The sequence below is a fragment of the Semicossyphus pulcher genome, unplaced genomic scaffold (genome assembly GCF_022749685.1).
Source record: "Semicossyphus pulcher isolate SPU_LCO1_2020_fin unplaced genomic scaffold, fSemPul1.0.p SCAF_4, whole genome shotgun sequence".
NCBI lineage: Eukaryota > Metazoa > Chordata > Actinopteri > Labriformes > Labridae > Semicossyphus > Semicossyphus pulcher.
The window spans coordinates 34,182,999-34,205,361 of NW_027211715.1; the positions used below are offsets into that span (position 1 = coordinate 34,182,999).

The 22,363-nt window shown below is 43.3% G+C and overlaps 1 protein-coding gene across 4 annotated transcripts; it reads right to left on the minus strand.

Annotated features, from left to right (window-relative positions):
* Positions 1–585: 585 nt before the first annotated feature.
* prrx1b (paired related homeobox 1b) lies at positions 586–20,574 on the minus strand. 4 transcript variants are annotated; one of them, XM_069680096.1, is made up of 5 exons: positions 20,498–20,574; positions 11,910–12,085; positions 7,123–7,304; positions 3,842–3,907; positions 586–1,340 (listed from the first exon to the last, which is right to left on the minus strand). In XM_069680096.1, the coding sequence occupies exons 1-5, from the start codon at positions 20,502–20,504 to the stop codon at positions 1,208–1,210; spliced, it is 564 nt and encodes a 187-aa protein (XP_069536197.1). In that variant the 5' UTR covers positions 20,505–20,574; the 3' UTR covers positions 586–1,207. The 4 variants fall into 4 exon arrangements, with proteins under 4 accessions (XP_069536197.1, XP_069536194.1, XP_069536195.1 ...); XM_069680093.1 differs by lacking the exon at positions 20,498–20,574 and adding an exon at positions 18,455–19,055; XM_069680095.1 differs by lacking the exons at positions 586–1,340; positions 20,498–20,574 and adding exons at positions 1,368–1,429; positions 18,455–19,055.
* Positions 20,575–22,363: the final 1,789 nt, after the last annotated feature.

Sequence of the window (22,363 nt, forward strand, 5' to 3'; positions counted from 1 at the left end):
TATGAGCAGTAAACAATAAACGTCTGCAAAACAACACATTTGCTGATGTCACCTCACCTATTAAGCACCTTTTAAAAATCCAAACTCGACCGCATCAGCTGCAGTTTCATCCGCCCCCTCTTTACGGCCCGCGAGCGCCGTACGAGGACGAGTGTCGACATGTGTTTGTTGACGGCGAAGGTTATGAGGGGCCGAGGAGAAGAAACACCTTGTGTGACAGCCGCAGAGTTAAACGAGGCCCCGGGGCCCTTCATATTAAGGAGAGGATTTCCCTGCTCGTAAATATCCGTTTTTTAAGATGGAAATTTCAGGTTGTGGTAATCAGGAAAGAAAAGCAAACACACAAAGCGGGACCAGCTTGAGGTTTCAGTGAAGGAGAATCTGTTCTCGGGCTGTAAATCTCTCTTTATGGGGCGTGCACCGAGTCCTCCAAACTATAAACATACTTTTTTCTTTACGTTTCTGAGGTCTGACTGCTCTGGAGCAATCATATCGGTGATTTAAAAACCTTGTTAAAGTTGACACTGTGCCATAGCATTGCTTGAAATGCATTTTTATTCATATACAAGTTTTATTCTGTTACAAATTAAAGGATATCATAGGAAAATAAGAGAATCTACTGGTTTTGGATTCAGAAATACATTAGCCTCTCCGTTATATTGGACTATTACATGTTGAAAATGTTTGCTCGTCAGTGGTATAACATGGAAAGAAATGTGGAAAAACAAAATTATCTTTTAGAAAATTGCGTAAATGTCAGAGGAAGTCCGTATCGGGTTTGTGTTGGTTCTAAAAAAGGGGAGAAGTGATGTCGATCCCAAATGTGGTCTGTAATTTATCCAACACCACAGCCAGAGGGACACAAAGGGAATTCCACGTAGTCCGTACACGAGTCTCCGTCGAGAAAAACAAAATCATGTTTGAAAAATTAATTTCAGTCTCACTGACAAATGAAAAACTAGGCAGAAAGTCGGCTACAGCATCCAGTCTAGATGTCTTTTGTACAAACAGGAGTTCAGAGATGCTCAGGAGGATGAAAGAGGCCAAACTCCTGCCATCACTCGCTGTCCAACATTTTGCATAAAAGGTGTAAAGACGCCATCGAGGCTCCAGGAAGGAGAGGAGACTTCATGATGCAGGCTCGTCCCAGAGACGGTGTGTGTCCCCTCCCCCTCTCCGTGAGCCTCCCCCCCAGCCCGTCCTCCTCTCAGTTGACCGTGGGCACCTGGTTCAAGCTGTACTCCTTGGCTTTGAGCCGCAGGTTGGCGATGCTGTTGGCCATGTTCATTCCCTGGGACGTGTTGGTGTTGGAGCAGGTGGGCGGGTAGCTTGCCATCGCGCTGAGAGACAAGAGGAGGAGGGGGAGAGGAGGGGAGAAGGTTACATCACCTGCAGCTGACAGAGAGCTGAAGCTCAGCGTGAGCCGCAGCTGTGGAAAAATGCAAACGAACAAGAAAATATCACTCATCACGTAAAAGATTTACATTAAATCTGATGGAAAGTTAATGGTTATACCAGAATGGTTATTCCTGAGCCAGATTTTTACATACTTTGGGTTTCATGACTAACAGACAAAAACTTTTTGAATGTCTCCAGTAGATGTGTTCATCCTGCAGCAGTGAAACAGGCTGTAACAGCTGCAACATAATCCTTGACGGGTCAAAGGTCATCCACTAAAAGTTCTTGTTGTTTCCACTGACAGGCTCAGATTGTTATTCTAAGTGTGTGACAACATGACAGAAAGGATCCCTACAGAGATAGACCTTTTTGTTACAGAGGAAGATGATTGTTTTAACCACACACAGACGTTACATCGCTCTCTTCACACACACCAGACTACATTCATAAAAACAGTGATTTAAGCTCACAGGACACAGGAGCTGCTGCTCTACTGCTGCCTTGATCTGTACGTTTGTTTGTGTAACTGTGTGTTCCACTAATTTTACAAATAATACGAATGAACCATGTCTAAACATTAAAGTCATAAAATAACACAAACAAAGTAATTAAGTGACGCAGCAGCTCCCATGTTCTGACACGTAAAATTTGCATATTTGTCAATAGAGTCTGGATCCTTTCTGTAATGTTGTCACACACTTAGAATAACAATCTGAGCCTGTCAGTGGAAACAACAAGAACTTTTAGTGGGCGACCTTTGACCCATCAAGGATTATGTTGCAACCATTACAGCCTTCACTGCTGCAGGATGAACACATCTCCTGGAGCACACAATCATCATTTACATCCCAAAACACATGAGCCAAGGTTTAAAAATATCAGCATTTCCCTTCAGTGTTTTTGCACATTTCAATCTGACTGATCGTGAATTTAAATCACAATTTTCAGGTCTTTCACGCCTCTGTCATCATGTAATCCCAATGGTAACCTATACACGTCAAATTCACACACAGAACGTTTGTCTCTGCTCACACACGACGTGTAACGAGGCCCAGATCATCAGCTCACTCTAGGTTTTGTTCCTTTGCTTAAATCGGTAACTTTTTACACATGGTTTGGCTTGTGCAGACTTATTCTTTTATGGAGAGTTGAGTCTGCTTTTGACAATAACAGAACAATAAATTTATTATCGGACATTGTTAGTCTCTGTGGTGGATTATTTAACAGCCTTTCTTCACAGATTGTCCTGATAATCAGTCACTGACAGAACGGGCAGCGCCGAGGCTTTTGAGGAAGAACTTTCAGGATGATTAAGCCACCTCACATGTAATTCATCAAGTGATTTTGGAGTTTGATGTTAATTTTCCTTTTATTACATTTCCTATCTTTTTAGGATTATGGCATTCTTGCCTGATTTGAGTCTCTTATTTCTGTCTTTCTGCAGTCAGTGTGTTTTCACCTCCTCAGGACGGACGACATCTCTCTCTGTCTCTTTCTGAAAAACGGCCTCTCTGAAGATTTATTGACTTGTTTACTTTTTTTAACCGAGATGTCCTGAATTCATGCAGCTTTTCGTTTTCACTTCATGCCAGTAGTCAATCTGAAGATTTGTTGTTGTCACGACAACGTCCTGCTGTCTCGTCCCACAGATCGGACTGATTGTTTTTTAGCTTTGTCAGTTTCCGCCAATAAAACACGGCCCTCTCTTACACAGCCTTAACTCAGCGTCTTTATTTATGCTTCAAGATTCATCCTGATCGTCAGGAGGAACACCCGGGGATCCTTTGGAAAACAAAATATCTGCCTAAATAACTTTCTATTCTTCCTAAATCAGAGACATTTTTTATTCTACTTTTATAAAAAAAATGTAAAATACAGAACAAAATCAGCCGTGTGCTGCTGGTAGTTAACCTCAAACACTTCAGGAGCCTCGACTTTTAACCCTTTGTCCGTTTTCTCACGTCGTCTATTGTTTCTTTAAATTGTGCTTATTTTCCTTCCTCTTTTCTTTTTCTTGTTAGTTTAAAACAATATGGAGAAACTGTTTTGTTTTTAAAGCGCTTCATGTGCAGACGGATTTAAACAGTCTGCGCTGCACTCTGCACAACGATAACACGACTTTAACATCAATAAAACAGACTTGATGCTGTATTTGTTGGTTTTACTGCAATAATAAATACGAGGCGCTCAACGGCTGCAGGAGGAAAATAAGAAGCACTCAATTCATGTTTTTAAAATGGGCTGAAATGTGCAAAAACACCGGAAGGATCCTTTAAAGACAAAATCATCATTAAATTAACACAAAACATTAAAAAAGAAAAAGAAAAAAAATCAAGTTTAAAACAGTAAATGTGGAAAACACAGCAGCATTGTTCTTAAAGGAGAACTCCGCTGTGTTTTCTGAACCAAAAGAAGAAGTGAATGTAGTAAAGTGAAAGCCTACTTGTTCTCTGAGGGCAGCATTTTCTGTGGCACTCGCACTGGCCCCCCCTCCGGCATCGGGTACCAGCTTTAGGATAATATACAGTCAAGTGTTAGCACCACATTAGCGTCTTCCACATAGCATTATTCCTGCTCCACATCAGATTTCCCCTCGCCGCTCTGCGTCCGGCCAGAAAACCTCAGAGTGAGTTTGAGCCGCAGGCCGCAGGGTTTTGACATTTTATCCCGAGTTTCATAACGGAGGATTACAGTAAATCATGACCAATGTAACCAGAGTCACAAAAAATGTTGCCCAGTAGAGCTCTGTCTCTCTGTGTAGCCTTCATGATCGGGTGTAGTGTAGCACAGAGGGGTCACAGGGGTCAACAGTGGATTTAATACGGTTTGTTTTCACATTATCACCTCGTCAGGAGGGTCACGGGATCTGGCCCCGCCCCCGCTCACGCTGACAGAGCCGAGCGATGGGAGCGAGGGCGAGGACAAGGGTGTTTTCATTCAACACAATTAGTCTGGAGTTAGATACGTGCGGAGAGACGACTGTGAGACGTGCAGTGAGGAAAAGTCTGCAGGGAGAGGAGGAGGTCACAGAGAGGAGAGAGGCAGAGCTGCGACAGAGACGGAGGCCCATCTTAATTATTACAGATTATTAGAACTTTGGCTCAAGCTACACTGAACTTTCCATTTGCAATACTTCTGTTACAGAGTGCATTCACTTAACAACACCATTCATATCTGAGGAACTCACTTTGATTCATTTGGACAAACAGTCTGGATTCTTCATTATTCTTCCGCTGTGAATTTCAGCCGTATGTCAGGAGGACTGCGATATCATTATAGGAACATTTTCCTTCATATTGAGACAATCATTCTCATCTTTGTATCAGACACATGAACCTGTTGTAAGTCTGGCTGCTCTGCTTTGAAGATATCTCTGCGCTCTTTAACACGAGGCCTTTTTAACTGTTTAAATAAAAACACAGCAGGTAGCAGATTACAGCTTACTGTCAGCACTGTGCTCCTTTTTATCCTGTTTTTATTTACCTTGTTTGTACTGATGGTTATTTCTATCCTGTTTTTATTTACCTTGTTTGTACTGATGGTTATTTCTATCCTGTTTTTATTTACCTTGTTTGTACTGATGGTTATTTCTATCCTGTTTTTATTTACCTTGTTTGTACTGATGGTTATTTCTTTCTTGTTTTTACCCTTTCAGTCTCGAGCACTGTCACTTTGTGTGTCTGTCTTGTGCTGCTGCTTGTGTATAAAAGGAGGCCGACTCACTCCCTGTAAACCAAACCTGCCTACGTGTACAGATAAAGTAACCTGACCTGATTCTTTCTCGGCTTTGACAGCTTATTTCTACTTTTTTAATGATACATTTCCTGCAGTAAAACAACTGCATCAAATATCCACCCTGCATCTTGTCTTTCAGAGCATTCAACATTTTGTGTTTGATCATCTCAGAGATCAGGAGGAAGGTAAACAACATGCACACAAGAAGAAGTATTCCAGATGAAATGGAGGAAAACAAAGTCTGCAGTTCAGGGCGCCGGTTTAGCTCTGCGGTTACATCAGCGGCCCGCGCACAGAGGCGACAGTCCTCGATGCAGCGGCCCCAGGTGCTACTCCCCCCCTCGGCCCTTTGCCGTGTGTCGTCCCCCATTATCTCCTCCCCTGTTTCCAGCGCTGTCCTCTGTCCTCGCTCTCAGCAAAGGCACAAAAAGGCCAAAAGTCTGCACTTTACATGTTCACAAACTTTATATGTAGCAGGTCATCTATGAACCATGTCTGTGTTTAAATATTTCAGTCTGATTCATGTGAATGTGCTGAAACATTTACCCCGGCAGTAAGGCACAACGAGTTCTGCTAATGTAAAAGTGTAAACAACTGTAGACTAGAGCATCAAACGTGGATTAATCCACCGCAGAAAATAGTCCCTAAACAAATGCACTATGTCCTCGTGTCTGTTTGATAGAAGCTGCAGCGCGCGGCTGCTTCAGGAGCCTTTTTTAAACATGAACACTTTGTATTTATGAGCTGATTAAAAGTCAGTGAGCTTGAAGCTGAGAGCCACAGACAGGAAGGCACGTGGATTTAGAAGCCATTAAGAACAATGTAGAAGAACTCCACCTAGCTTGTATCCTGTTCATGTATTTATTGCTGTTCGGAGAGTGTGTGTAAATAAAGTTTGAATGAATAAAAAAAAGTGAGCTGCAGCTGGTCAGGTGGATCAGAGGAGATGAAGATGTTCAGAGAAGGTATGAGGAGAATGTGCAGGTAGAGGAGGAGGAGGAAATGAAACAATAACAGCGAGCAGGGCCAGCGTGTGTGTGTGTGTGTGCGTGTGTGTGTGTGCGTGTGTGTGTGTGTGTGCGTGTGTGTGTGTGCGTGTGTGTGTGTGCATGCGTGCGTGCGTGCGTGCGTGCGTGCGTGTGTGTGTGTGTGCGTGTGTGTGTGACGGTGGTGTTAACATGTGGTTATTGTGGTCTCAGCTGTTGCTTTTTCAACTGGAGACACTTGATGTGATTTAATGTTCTGCAGCAGAAAGAAGACATGAAGTTCTGCGTGCTTCAGAGCAGTCTGAAGTTTCTGTTGACTTTCAGTCGCAGGTTGAAAATGTTTCACTCGTCCTTTCTTTCTGTTTCTCTCTCTCCTTTTAGTCCTTTGTTTCTTTAATTCATGACTTCCTTCCTTCCTTTCCTTCCTCCCCTCTGAGTGCTGTTTCTTATTTCTTTCCTGCTGTCATTATTTCTTTAGCCGTATTTCTTCCCTTCCTTCCTTCTTTCTTCACCTCTTTACTCCCTTTTTTCAGTCCTTTGTTCTTTACTTGATCTTCCCTTCTTTCCTTCCTTCTTAAGTCCCTTGTCTTAAATTCTTTCTCCTAGTTTGTCTCACTGTCCTGTCCTTTCTTCCTTCCTTCTCCCTGTCATTCGTTACCTTTCCTTTTCTATCTGTCCTTCTTTCCTTATTAGTTCTTTTCTTTGTTTCTTTACTTCCTTCCCTTCCCTTCCTTTTCGTCTGCCCTTTATTCCTTTCTTCCCTTTGCATCTGTCTCTTCTTTCTTTAACTGTCATAACTTTTGATTTGAAGGTCTCACAGAACTTTATTTCACTTTTAATGTCGAAGGTTAAAAACATTTTAAGATCTTTTCCTTGTAGTTTAACTCTCTTTCCTTCAGTACTTTGAGTTATTGTATCACCTCTGTGCTGCAGGTCAATGTGTTAAATGTTAGTACAGAAGCAGAACACGGCGTCGACAGCAGAAAGCAGCGTTGGACTCTACCTGTAGGGGGCAGCGCTGCCCCAGGACAGGTAGTCGTTTGGGCGCGGCGCAGGTCGCGGTACGATCGGCTGCTCCACCGCCGTCACGTCTCCGGAGTAAGACTTGAGGAGCGAGGCGTTTTTGCTGGCCAGCATGGCGCGCTCGTTCCTGCGAAACTTCGCTCTCCTGTTCTGGAACCAAACCTGGAACCAAAGAGGAAACAACACGGGGTCAGCGACGTCTCAGATCACACACGGTCACATGACTTGTCTCTTCACACAGCCTCTCAAAGGTAGGACAGGTAGGAGACAGGGAACATGTTACATGTTAAATAGATTTCCTTTTGATGGACAAAGGCAAAGTAAGATTACTCTGTCACACGTGGTCGAAGCATCACGACACCATTTAAGGCTTAAAGGGACGGTGTCAGACGTGAGGGCTGTGTTTATGTTACGTTTTTTATGATTAATGAGTTGCATCGTTTTTCATCAACACTGACTCAGATTAAACTGTTTGATACTGCGTTGCTCTGAAACCAAACATCATCTGTTTTGTTTGGATCGGTTTTATAAAACACAATGACACACACACACACACACACACACACAAACACACACACACACACACACACACACACACACACACACGCATGTTTTTGCTCTTTTTCTGAATATTTGGCAAAAAATGTAACAATATGATGAGTGTGTTCACAAAGAGACGATTGATGCTGCATATAGTAAAAACGGGCTTCGACACAGCTGCAGTACAAACAGAAGGAAGAAGCTTCAGACGGTGTCGTGTTTCTCACGGCGGGGCACAAAATGACGTAAAAGCAGCCGTCACTTCATCGTACGTTAACAGATTCATTTCCCAAATCTTTACAGAGTCGTTGACCGTGGTGGAGACACAGACAACACCCGGCTGAAGGAAAAGTGAAAAGTGGTTCCTCGGATACTTGTTGGAAACCCGACTGAAGATGTGTCACACGGTTCACCGTATCCTCATAAAAGCTTTATCTAAAAGTTATCGTACATAATCTGACAAATATCATCCCCAGTTTGTGGAGTACCCAGACTTTGCCTCCTCAGGACGCACATCTGTTCAGTGTCACGTCTGCCTCTCTGTAAGTAAAGTAAAGACAAAGGTTCCATAAAAACCAAACGAACAAGAAGCTTTTCTGAACTCAAACTCTCTCTTTTAAAAACCTAACACATCTTTCATCCACCCCTCCTCGCCCCCCTCCCCTCTTTGAGAACAACCCCCCCCCCCATTGCTAAACAGATGATGATGTGACTCGGGGGGTGCTAACGCTGTTCCTCGCTGTGAAATCAAATCCATTATTAGAAGCCGCGGGCGCTCGCAGGGGCTCTCTGTCGGCTGACGCACAGCCTCAGGAATGAGCCCAAAGTCTCTTTTATCAAAGGATTTCTGCATCGCGCTCTGCTCCACATTAATCACAGATGTGCTGCTGCTCTCCCTCCAACATCACCATTTCCTCTTTCCCACTCTCTCTGCCCACAGAGCTCAGACTCGCACTGCAGAACGGGAAGTGAAACACACCGAAAAGGCACCAAAGGACATATTGATCTGCAGTTAATGCTTTAGATATACTCTGATTTCATCAGCCATACATGTAGATCACATCAGTATGAAACACAAGGGCTGTTTGCATTCAGAGAACAGTTGCATGAACCTTTCTGGACTCAGTTTAAATCCAGTTTGAATTCACAGGAGGGACACGGGCGACGTGTAAAATCTCAGTAAACACGGTCCCCTCTCTTTAGCCGTTACAGCCGAGATAAAAGACACTCTGACTGCAGAAACACAGATTCTCCCTGCCCTGGGTTTTGTCTGCCAGGCTCCAAACACTGTGTCGTCTGTAGCACTCTGCTGCTGGAGCTCTTTGGAGCTGAACGCAGCCTGAGAGGATGTTTCTGCTGACTCCGCCTGTCGTCGTGGAGGAATTTCCCCTGCTGGGATTTAGGGCGGTGCATCAGCGAGGTATGATTATAGATGTCTAGAGGGGTTTTTGTACAAATTGCACAGTGTATGTAAAGAATTAATAAATGACTGTTACTTTAATGGCTGCTTTCACTTTGGCAACACCTGCAGAGACCTTTCTGCAGCAGATCTTACACGTTTCATCGTCTCAATCAGCCGTCTCTGTTTTCAGTCGGTTAAAAGTCGTCGTTGTTTCCTCTTAAAAAACAAAGACGGAAACTTTCTAACAGCTGAAGCACACAGACAGTCAGCGGGGTAGTTTACACTCCTATCTCGAGTTTTCATTATGAATTAATGTAACATCCGTTACAGACAGTTGAAAACAGAAAGGCACAGCGGCTGTGGCGGTGGCTTTGCCTCCCCTGCAGTCGGCTCGTTGCAGTTACGGAGACGGTCCTGCTAACGTCACTCACTTCTGCACGAGTTCAGACAAAGATGAACCAGTAGATATTCTACGTGTGAGGGTGAGAGTGAGTCCTTCTTCCTCAGTTAAAAATGAAGGTGATGATTCAGACAGAAAATGCAGTGTTTGAGTGTTTATGAACAAACAACTCTGTTTGCATCGGAGCAGCGGCTGCACTCGTCTGGTGAAGGATCTGAAGGAACAGCACACTCATCCTGAGACAGACGAGTGGAGCGGGCTGGGATCGAACGTTTTATTGTGTGTGTCTGAACCGCTGTGCCACCGGACGCCCCAACAGTGAGTCATGTTAATGTTCCGGATCAGTTCCCCCTCCTGTGTGTCTGATTCAACCCCGCAGCTACGTCAGATCAGTCATCACGTCCCAAATACGCTGTCACATAAACAGGAAGTCATTTTACACTTTTAATAAACTTTAATATTCTTCTACTTTCTACAGAAACTGGACGTTACAATCAGTTCTACTTCTAGCGGACAGTTTCATTCATTCATTTTGCTCAGTTATTAAACAATACTTTGACTTTTTCAGCTTCTCTGTTCTCCCTCGTATTCATGCACTCACGTGATCGGCAGCTTACGAGTGATGAGTGTCAGACACTGTGTAAAGAATCTGTCATGTTTTTATGCTATTTTTACGTCGAATTATTTGAATTTGGTTACTAACTTAACTTTCCACATTCCTCCTGGCAACTGCAGAAGCACGGAAACTTGTGAATCACTGCTCGGCATAAAGCATGAGCAGCAGACGGCCGTCATCCAGACAAAAAGAAGTGATTTATGCTGATAAAATGTTTGTTTCCTTTACTGAATTTATTTTGTATTTTGTTGTTTAGAGGATAAAAATCCAGCTCAGTTTTCAGCGTCACAAAGCAGAATTTCAGTTAAAAACACAGTTGCATTAAACGTATTAAATCTGAACCCTCGTTTGATTGACGATATTAGTAAGTGTGATGTCATTTGTCCAATTACAGCCTCATATTTAGCTCCCGTTCCGCTGCAGCCTCATGTGTGGAACACATTTGCCGTTTATCACTGATCTGTAAACCTCGGAGGAAATTAGACGTCATTACATCCACTTTAGTGATCACATGCAGTCCTGAGGGGAGTTTACAAACTGCTCACAGACTCTCTGCTGTTGTTTAAGAGACCAAGTGAGTCCGACAGAAGGTTCTGACAGGTCCTTATCTTTAGAAAACCACAATGTGACATGTGAGTTAATAGGATCTGATAACAACCAGCCACTTTATCGGATTATTAACTTAATCTGTTAGTAGAAGCAAACAGATGAAGAGTCCCTGCTGCTGCGGCTGCGGCTGCTCTGCTTTATACAAACAGAGGACCCGAGGATCCTTCAATCCTAAACATGTATGTTTTGGGGTCTAATTTAAATTATGGAATTACTTCAGTAGATGTGTTCATCCTGCAGCAGTGAAACAGGCTGTAATGGCTGCAACATAATCCTTGATGGGTCAAAGGTCATCCACTAAAAGTTCTTGTTGTTTCCACTGACAGGCTCAGATTGTTATCCCTACAGAGATAGACCTTTTTGTTCAGGTAAGAAGATGCCAGAAACAGCCGTTCCATCGCTCTCTTCAAAGCCACCAGACGTCATTGAACAAAACAGGTATTTTACTTTGAAGAACAAGGGAGTTCCTGGTGTGCTGCTGCCTCGACACACAGTTTGTGTGTCAAATTGTGCAACTTATTTGGTTGTAAATTGTTACAAAAAAATTGCGTTGGCTCCAAATTAACAAACAATAACACAAACAAACCAAATGACAGAGGCAGCAGTAGACCAGCAACTCAAAGTAAAATGACTGTTTTTGTAAATGGAGTCTGGTGGCTTTGAAGAGAGCGACGGACCGGCTGTTTCGGGTTAAAAAGAAGCGTCTTCCTCTGTAAGAAAAAGGTCTATCTCTGTAGGGATCCTTTCTGTCACACACTTAGAATAACAATCTGAGCCTGGCCCACTTTTCCCTGAAAGATTACATCGCAGATTACAGAATCTGTAACGGCCAGATTTGCGGGTGCCGGCTGAGCAATCTACTGGAGCAACTCCAAAACTTTTTTGTGTCTTTAGAAAAATATACCAGAATAATCCTTTAACAGGTCGTCAAAACTTCAAGAGCCACTCTCGACGAGCAGAGGGATGCAGCGAGTTTCTGTCACTGTGTGTTTATAATAAAATGTTGATTTTTGTGACCCTTCAGTGAAAGCTGTTCGTCCTATTTCATGACTGAATACTTCGCAGTCTGGTGAGTTTTATGGCGTCTTCTCTTTGGATCGAAGGTTGAACCAAACTTTAAGGAATCGAGGCTTTTATTTTGTAAGAGAGGAGGATGTGGACAGGTGAGCATGTGCAGTGTCAGTGTTTCCCTGCTCGTACCTGGACTCTGGCCTCGGTGAGGTTGACCCGGCGGGCCAGGTCCTCCCTGACGAAAGCGTCGGGGTAATGTGTCCTCTCAAACACTCTCTCCAGAGCCTGCAGCTGGCTGCTGTTGAAGGTGGTCCTGTTCCTGCGCTGCTTCCTCTTCTTCTTCTCCTCCGTGTTCATCTGTTCATCTGCAGGGAGAAGAAGAAGAAGGTGATGTAATTTAACCTTAACGTGACTGTATGGCAACATTAGCTGCAGACACTACAACCGCAGGAGGTGATTTACAAAAGCTGCGTGTCCGACTGCATCGAGCTATAATAATAAATACATCTCCCAGCATTCACTGCTGCTGCAGCGGGCAGGTCAGAGCCTCTCAGACCTTGATCAAGAGGATTTTAAAGCATGCCACACTGAAGAACCACCCGATCGACAGCTGTGACAGAGTTAGTTTGTACGTCGGGTACAGGGATGCTGGTGGTCCTTGAACACGGCCCGTTGGTTTGACACGTTTCTACTTTAGTGAAAGATTTAAACTCTGTTTCCATCACTGATGACAAACAGCAGCTGTAACTTAACTTAAGTTGGCCTATAAGAGAATATCAGTGCGCTGGAGTGTAACAGTATGAAGGTTCTGATTGTGTATAGAAACATTTTTAATGATATCCTTAAATGTTTCTCTGCTCAGACTGCACACACAGGACGGACCGATCAATCAAAATGATTGTATAAAAAAGGAAACTTACTTTCCTCAGATTTTATCTTTAAACTATGACTTCTTTTTTTAAATGCAGTATCATCTTTCTTTCAGTATTGCAATAATTCACAATATATTGAACTGTTATCTCTGGATCTGGATACCAGATACACACGCACACAGCGCTGAAGACAGCGTGTAAATACGTCTGAAAAATAATTTGCTGCATCGCATAGAAAAGAAAATACTCACAGTGACACAGGTGAGCTTACACTTTGAGAACAGAAGTCATGAAAATGTTGAACAACAAAAACAAAACGGGCGTCCGTTCAGCCACTTTAATTAAGATATTCTCCCAGAAACATTCTCTGGATTATCGACAGTAAGGTTTTTTTCTGGAGCTGTTCGTTTGTTTTTGATGCCACTGCTGAATGTTGTGAGCTTCAGAAATAAATCACATCCACCTCCATCGTTTCTGCAGAAATGTCAGATATCAAACCCGGACTATCTGCACGGAGAGACAACAGTGAACAGTCTGCATTCAAATGAACTGACTCGCTCCTCGTCCACCGACTGATCAAACAGACGCAGTGAAAACAAACCCTCCACACAGAACACGGAGGTGATTACATCCTCCTCCACAGAGCACGCTCAGGAACGTGCTGCAGGCTGGAAGCAGTGTTGGTGTTTTGTGGCTCCACGACACGACCACAAAATAACACTTTCACACGGAGGAGAGGCTGTGATCAGGCATGTTCCTCACTAATTACACACTCACACACACACACACACACACACACAGGTGGGCGGTTAGCTGGTAGTTAAATGTTCTGAGAGTTTCTGGAATCGTTAGTTTTTCGTTGCACATTTTAAATGAAACATGAATAAAACTGTTTTTCAGCTCCAACATAAAAACGTTGTAATCCCTGTGACTCGTTCACTCGTTCCTCTCAGAGTCTCACACACTGATGTTCTCTCTCTCTGCATTTTGTGACGCCACAAATCTAAAATTATTTTTGTTCTTTCGGACGTTTGTTCAGAAATGTTGTTTGTTTGGATTCAAAGAAGTTTCTTTTCCCGACTCCCCCGAGGTCGATGAAGTATGTGCGATTGTGATTAAAAACTGGAGCGTGTTTCTGTGACTCTGCTGATGCTTTTTAAAAGTATGAGCAGTTTACATTACAGCCACCGTCTTTATACATCTCAGAAACTTTGAGGCTTTTCACTTGTTTATACCTTTTATTTGTACTTGTATTCTATTTTTTATTTATCCATCTATTCTTTTTTTTTTATTCTGTATTCACTGACTTGTGACTTTGTCTTGGTACTGCTGTAACACCCGAATTCCCTCCTGGGGATCAACAAAGGGTTATCTTATGTTATCTTAATGTTTTATTTCATTATTTATTTTTATATTATTATTTATTTTATTTTATTATGTTATTAGATTATAGTTAGAGTATAGTTATAGTCAGATTTGTTTAGAATTAATATTGTGTCTTTATTCTTGTTCATGAACGAATATTTGCATCAGAAACTCATTTCACAGACTCGTCTGAATTATTTTAAAAAGTTCGACTTTTACTTTGAAAGTATTTTTTCTGTCTGGTAAAAATCTAACATCTGCAAAATGTCAACTCTTCCAGAATTTTTCAAAATAAAATGTTGACTTTTAAATATCTAAAGATTAAATGATATGTCAGATCACGAGAGTTTAGTCTCATGACCTTCATCAGCTGGTGCTCGGTAAATAGAAAAGGTCTTATTGTGGAGAGTTGAGACTCAAATCTCGTTTCTGACACGAAACCAGTCTGCTCTTTTTTTTACTTTTTAGTCTCAACACATTTTTTACTTTAAGAGAAAAACTGACAGAAAACAACACGAGACAAAACAAAGGTCCTCGAACAGGAACGCTTCTGCACAAGAAGAAAAACTGTGAATGTAGAAAGTCTTTGAGGGAAGTACTGCTTTAAAACACACACACACACACACACACACACACACCTAACTCAGTGTCACACACTCAGCCTGTTTGTTTAGTTGTCTCCATGTTATCTCATTAGGCCGCCCCTCCTCCCCCCTGCAGTTTAATCCAATCAGGACGCAGCTGAGAGTAAACTGAATGTAGACGGATTAAAATGACTGAACGCAGCGACCCTTCAAACAATCGGTCACACACATCAGACGTCCAGAGTTTCACCACAAAGAAGGAAAAAAATTACCCAAAAATGATCCTTTCAAAGAGGAAACCATTTTTCGATAATTAGAGATCATTTTGTGACCCGTCACGTGTTCACAGAACACTTTGGTGATCCGTATCCAGAGCTGATCCGTTTCACAGCTGATTTAAACCTGAGTGATGGAGAGCTGCAGCCTGAGGAGCGAACACAATCCTCCACCTGCAGACAGGTTTTATAAAGACTCAATGAAGAGTCATTAAAAATGCAGCTGACACTAAAAAGTGCTGTCCCCTCATTTGCATTAATTTGCTCTGATTAATGATTGTTGTGACTGGTTCTCTTACAGCCACATACAAAACGCTTTTTGACCTTTGAACTCTGATTTAAAAAACTCCTCTCTGCGCCTGCCCTCCGCCCGGCGAGCTGAGAGCAGCTTCAGGAGCGAACTTTTACAGACAGTTCATAAAAAGAAAAGTTTGATGATAAAGTTTCTGATTGTTGGATTTGTTTTCAGTCTGCCGTTTTATTTTTCTCTTTTGAAAGCGGAGTGACACTCTGTGGGGTCATGACCCCCCGGGGAGGAAAATCATTAACAACATTCAAATACTAAATATTTCATTTATTTTAATCTTTGTAAAAGTTTATACTTAGTTTATTTTTTCAGGTTACATTTTTGTGTTTTATTTTTTATTACATTATTCTGAATATGTAACTAATGGGGGATATGTAGGCTATTTTTTAATTGAAGAACAAGTATCTGTAATATGCAGTCACAAAGAATCGTCTTTCCTTAAAGTCCCGATGTGTCCTTTTTAAATCAAGTAGAAAATGAGAGAAGTACAAACTCCTCTGTGTCCTCCGCCTTCACTGAGCTGGAAAGATTTGGTGTTTTAAAATGAAACACAGGCGTGCAGTTGTGTTTGTTTATAGCAGAAACTTTAAACCGGTTTACCACCAAAAATCTCCCATCAGCCTCTCGCGTGCATCTTATAGTATTCTGGGAGTATTTTGGTGGATGGAGGGAAAACAGCGCGGCTGCAGAGAATGTTTCCTGCGGAGTCAGACTCAGTAAAGTTCGGCTGTAAACGCTGAAGGCAGCCGCACATGGCTAACCCGAGACCGCGCACTCTCCCCCCTCTCTCCCTGTCTCTCCCCCCGCTCTAAAAACAGCCGTTTAACAAGCACGAGGTTAAAATGAAAATCATGACACACTTCATTAGCGCGCGAGCCCGTTTGATGACGTTACAACCGGAAGAAAACTCAAAAAAATAAGATTTTCTGTTGTTGAAAAATGAGTTATTAAATATGATTATTGGGTAGATTTGATCTTCCTTAATTAGTGTAGCAATTTAACAGCATGATTCAATAAACTACATTTATTCTCTTTGTTGACACGGTTTCATTATAAATATCGATCTATGGACTATATGCTGAACTTATAACTCGTGTATAAAGCATACTGCTATTTATGTCAGTCCTTTTCTTAAATGTTAATGTTGCTGTGTTTTGTTTTTTTAACTTTTAATAAAGCCAGTATTTACACGGCTGCACCTGTAAATTAAACTTGTACATTTATGTGACCTTGTTCAGGTTACTTCCTTGTTTTAAGGCGTAAATTCAGATTCTGATAGACGCAGAAAAAAAACATGTAAAGTGATCAGGTCAGGACAAAAATATAAATACTGAATATACTTTGGTTTATCTTTCCTGCACGAAGGAAATATTTGACCTAAATTTATTTAATGAGTTTTATTATTTAGCACAGAGAAGACACGGCAGGTCTGACGTGGACGAAAAGGAGTCCTTAAAGGATTCACATTTAATTATTCTATTTAGTCAATTCCTAACATGTCACATTTATTTATTGTTAAAGAATTAATCATTTGAGCTTCTGTCCTGGTTTGTGCTCAGCATCACTTATTTCTGGGTTTTATTTTAAATGATTAAAAATAATAATAAAAGAATAAATAAAATATTTAAAGCTCCGGACTTTATTTTTACAATCCTCAGAGAGCTTTAATAAAGTCTGCACAGCAAATCAGCGGCTTCATCACCACCGTCCTGCAGCTGCCGGTGTGGCCTGCACGTGGAATCACACCGATCTCATTAGCAGCCATTAGTGAGGTCAGTTAGTGCTCCGGCTTAAAGCTCATTTAGAGCAGGAGAAAGGGAGATTAAATAACACATTTCATTTGTGCTTTTACTTTGAAATTTTCTTTTGCTGATGTTTTCTATTTTGTGTTTGAATAATTTTACTGGCATTTTTTTTGACAAATTAAAAACGCGTAAAATCATTTAGAAGAACTGTTGCGTTCACGCTTCTGTCAGAAAATCGGAAAAATGATATGCAAAGTGCATAATTAGGCCTCAAGCCTTTATTATTTATATGTGAACCTTTTTGTACATCTGGTCACGAGCCTGTCACAAAATATATCAGCACAAATGTTCCTACTCATCCAACCAACTAGGACTGATAAAGCTTTATTACCTGATGTCTTTACAGTCTCGCGCATCCTCACCTGGCCCTCTGCGATGCTGCTTTCTGTTATTTGATTCCTTTAATTGTAACGTGAAGACACGCGCTGTAATTGTGACAAATGATCGCGCTCCGGGTTTGTGAAAGTGTTTGACAGGCCGAAAATTACCGTGAATTAACGACGTGACCCGAGTCACTTCCTCCTGCATATTTCTCACACCGATTTTTAGCCTTTAAAAAAATAACAATAACACTCATTAAAGCCTCCTGACAGCCTCTGCTAGCGACCCCGAGAGGAGGAGAAGAAGAGGAGGAGGAGGAGGAGGATGGAGAGTTTATTTACTCTCTCAATGGTGCGCAGGAGAGGCCAAACAGCGGGTTTCTGCTCGGAGTTTTAGTCGACTTCCGTGAACGCAACAGCGCTTTTTATGTGCAGTAAGTGTGGAAAAATAAAAGCCCTGATTTTTAGACTCGACCGTCAGCGGAGGCTCAGCGACAAGTATCCGCTTCTAAACTCATCAAACTCGGCCTCATTTTTACGCACGCACGGAGGAGGGCGTGGTGGTGGACAACTGGTTTCTGATTATAAACTAGCTACTACAAATATTGATGGCCAAACTATCACACACGTGGCAAAGTCATCATGAGACTCACTTTAAGTATTTCCAAAATAAGAGTCAATTCATGTTTACTTCTTCCTCTTAAATAAAAAGATCAAAAACCTGCCCGGACAGTGAATGTGGCCTCATTTAGAGCACGAGAGAGAGATTTATTACCCCCGAGTCTGACTCGCGAGGTTCCCTCACTGACCATGTCCACCAACATCACCATACCTCACTGACATCAAAGTGTTAATGGTAAATTAATGGCCGTTTTGAGGGGGAGGCCGTCAGGGATGATGCATTGCCAAAACTCACTAAAGGATTCCTTCCATGCGCGCGGCAGCTTTCCGCGGAGCTCCATTCATGCGCTCAGCACGCGGACACACGCCAGAACGTAATGAAAACAAATGACTTTCAGCCTGTCATTAAGACTACATTTAGGTGAGATTTTCCAGAGATGAGGCCTGATAGCGTGAGATTCTCACGCCTGCGCACAGCGAGGAGGACGCATTTCTATATTTCTCTCACGAGATTAAAAAGATGTTTGTGATTCTCCCGCCCTGCTCCAGCCTCTTCAGGCTCCTGTCGCTCTGTCTTTCACTTACTCTCCTGCTGGGTCGTGTCGCTCCCGCTGGTCAGACCCGGGGACTCCAGCATATTCCTCCCCGCCTCTCCGACGCTCTCGTCCGCCTGGCTGCCCACCATTTCCCCGGCCTCCTCCAGATCCAACAGGTGGCTGACCGAGAAGTTCTTTTTGGCTTGCAGGTTGTCCAGGTTAGACGTGATCGGGCTCTCCAGGCGGTTTGATATCGAGGCTTGCCTGTCCATTACATGTGCATAGCTAGAAGTCATGACGCACGAGGGGAGCAGCGGGAAAAACGGAGCGGCGTCAAGAAGAAGAAGAAGAAGAAGAAAGAGAAAACACAAGGAAAGTGAGCTGAGCGGATCCTCCGTGCATGCAGGACGCACGAGCAGCAGCGCCTCCAGCAGCCACAGAGAGAGAGACCCCGGTCTTCCGAGCAGAGGCGGGTGTGTTCACATCCAGATCAGCCGCGGAGGGCTCAAACAAACTGCAGCAAAGTTTCTCCTCGCCTGTTTTTCCAGATTAAACTTCCTAAAGCCAATCCATCCAGCGGCGCGCGCCAACAGCAAACAAGATTGACGGGATATCAGCTCGTCCTGCTGCCTGAGCGCGAGAAAAGTCCTCTGAGAAGAAGAAGAAGCTCTTTTCCCACTCTGGCTGAGTCACATCTGAGCAGGAAGAGCTGCTGCTGCTGAAGATGATGATGATGACGACCAGATGCGCAAAGCTCCGTGTGTGCGCAAAGCTTGCTCAGCGGCAGCTAGGCGCGAGGAGGCAGGACGTTACTGCCGCACCTCCAGGCTACACACCCTGTAGTCTCTCTCTCTCTCTCTCTCTCTCCCTCTCTCTCGTAAATGAAAGAGCCCCGTAATTACGTGGCAATGCCTTCATGTTGTGTGTGACGTTTCACAGGCCCCCACCACGAGCTGCCTCCTCCCCCCTCCCTCACAGAAACATCAGCACCATCAACACCCGCGTTTGGCCTGTTTCTGTTGCCCCCCTGGCAAACCTCACAGCCTAATGAGTGTGAGTGAGAGTGTGTATGTGATTGTGTGTGTGTGTGTGTGTGTGTGTGTGTGTGTGTGTGTGTGTGCAGGGGGACACGCGGCTGTTATCACTGCTGTTGTGTTGATAAACCCACTCTGCGTGTCCTGCGGTCTGCCACCGACTACATCAACCATAACCCGGGCCAGTTAGTGCATCCACAGCTCTGCCCACATGAACACAGGCGAGACGTCTGAGTGGTAGAGAGCAAATATATTCAGGAGCGATGAATTCATTATTTAAAATGTTTCGATTAATGAGGTTGGAATAAAAAGAAACTTAATGTGAAAATAAGAAGCTCGTGGTCACCACGCAGCGCCCCTTCACATGCATCCATAGACCGTGTAAGATGAGTGGGCGTAGCCTCCTAGTCTGTAAAGTAATGTCCAGCAGGGGGCGACTCAAGTGGTGGCAAAAGAAGTGTGATCCTATAGAAGTCTATGAGAACATGCTCCTCCTCCTCTCCTGATGTATTCCCTCAGTAAACATGTTCCTAACGAGTTTATGGTCTCAGTCTCTAGTTTCAAGTCTTCTTCAGCACAGCATGATGTTCATTTAGTCACTGATGCTCCCATTGAGAGTCACACAGACCAGGAAGAGGGGAGGGGTTAGAGCGGGGCTGCCTGTGATTGACAGGTCACAACAATGGCATTTTGTTAGCTAAAATTAGCATCCCGGTTGACGTCACAGTGGACATGAAAGAGATGCAACTTACTTGGCGCTGCTAACCCCTCGCTGCTCCCCTGCTCCACCCTCCCGCAGAAAGTTATTGCTTGGGAAAATATTTTTGGTTCTCTTCTGTCGGTGGAGACCATAACAGAGCATAAAGAGGAGTAAAGACTGCACTTTCATCGGTTGAATATAAACACTGAGATAGACTCGTTGTTTGTCAGTAAGAGCTAGCTGTAACTGGTTCTGGTCCTGCTGTAATCATCACGTCCTGCAGACTACTGCTCCTTCACTCACTGCACTGAGCTCTAATCTCTTTAGTCGTACACGTCATTTTAAGCACAAGTCTTACCCCTCATCAGACAGCAGTTGCAAACCTGCAGGTGAATCAGCCACTGCCCTTCTCACAGGATAATTCTCAGGTAGGAGGCTCAGCCAATCAGAGCTGGAGGAGAGTCATGGCTGCCTGGAAAGTCCCTCCAACCAAACTGGAGTCTTTGGGGAGTTTTCATGCTTTCACTTGAAGAAGGGAGAGAAAAAACAAAAAGCATTAGACTGTTAGGAGTTCCAAAGAACCTGAAGATAAAATAGATTTCAGGTTTCTGGTACATCCTGGATCATTTTAACCTCTTTGAGTCCTAAACATGTTTAAAAGAAACATCTGAGGAGGAACGTCAGTCTGTGGTTGTTCTACAACAGTCCTAAAATGTTTAACAGAAGAGACATTTATCATCATATTTCATACACTGTTCTCTGAATGTGCAAAGAAACCAGTAACTGCAGCCGTGTAATGAAAGAGACTCAGAACTCTGGGAACTAAACCGAGTTAGCTCGTGTTGTCTCTGACCTGTGGGTTAGTTTGGTTGGAGAGTTGGTGGTGAGGGGCTGAAGGAATGGAGGGAGTTTGATGTCTGAGGTGATTTGGGGGAGGGTTTTTTTTAGACGGGGGGTTTCATGTGCTCAGATGGCAGCAGTGGACTCCGGCTCCGAGCTGCCATAGACATCCCGTAGCTTCCAGCCCCCTGATCTGGGAAAAGAACACTTGATGCCATCAAAGGGACGCGGATTGAATCCAGATGTGGCGCTCTCGTTCTTTCCATGTATTTAATGAAGGCGCAGGGATAGAGTAGACTTTTTCATCATTAGTTTTCCCTCCAGATTCTCTTTTCCTGCCTACAAGTCCATTCCTGTGCCAGCTAGGGCAAAAAAAGAAAGAAAAAAAGGCCTCCCCACGTCTCAGACTCTCAGCCTTCTCCTCCGGGGCCCCTCCGCTTTGTTCAGACTCGATGTGAAAGTGGCCTGTTTGCTCCGGCTGCTGCAGTTTGTCTGTGGCGAATGGAAACGTCCAAACATCTCTGAGAGGAGAATGCCATCCTGCAGGGCTGACGCTAGCAGGCGGAGGCTGGAAGGAGGACGATGGACACATTTATACTCGGACTGACTTAGAAAATGTGCAGTTTCTTTTCAGTCCCTCGCTGAAGAATTTATTTTGTCAAAGAAAAAGGAAGAGCAGCTTTGTTGTGTTCTGCATTAACAAGAAACATTTGAGCTACAGTGAATCAGCATTATCTCAAAATATATTGTTACCACGATCAAGTGAAGTCAGTTTATTTTAAGAAGACATCAAAACAAAAAAGCTAGCAGAGAGGTTCTGATCACTCTCAGGTAAAAGCATCATTATGATAAACAGTAAATGAATAAAATCAGTTCAGAATGATGGAGATGTTTAAAACAGCACTTCTGTTTCACCGAGCAGTTTCACAGGAATCTGACAGACCCTGAATATGGACCAACATGTTTTAGACGCGCACCATGTAAATACAACGTCCGTTTGAGTTCAACAAGAGGCTCAGCTGCATATCAGTCTGACTACAGCTCCTGCGCTGCGGCCGCTTCACTGAGCTGAGCATGATAAAGATCAAATATGATCAATAACTGCAGAAGACAAGAGAGAGCGAGGTGGAACGTCTCCTCCGTGACAAACACACACACGTCATCGTCTACAAACATTTTCTACGTCTGCAACTATTTTGTCTGATTATAAAATGGTGTTAACAAGAACCTCAGAGCTTCATGATGACGTGAGCACGAGCTCTGGGTCCAAAGTTTGATCCTCAAACATTTAAGGTGTAACTACGAGCAAGTTTAACTCTGCGTCTACGTTTTCTTTATTTTTGTATTGATTGTTGAGCTTTTCTGCTGCTCGCTGCTGGAGAGC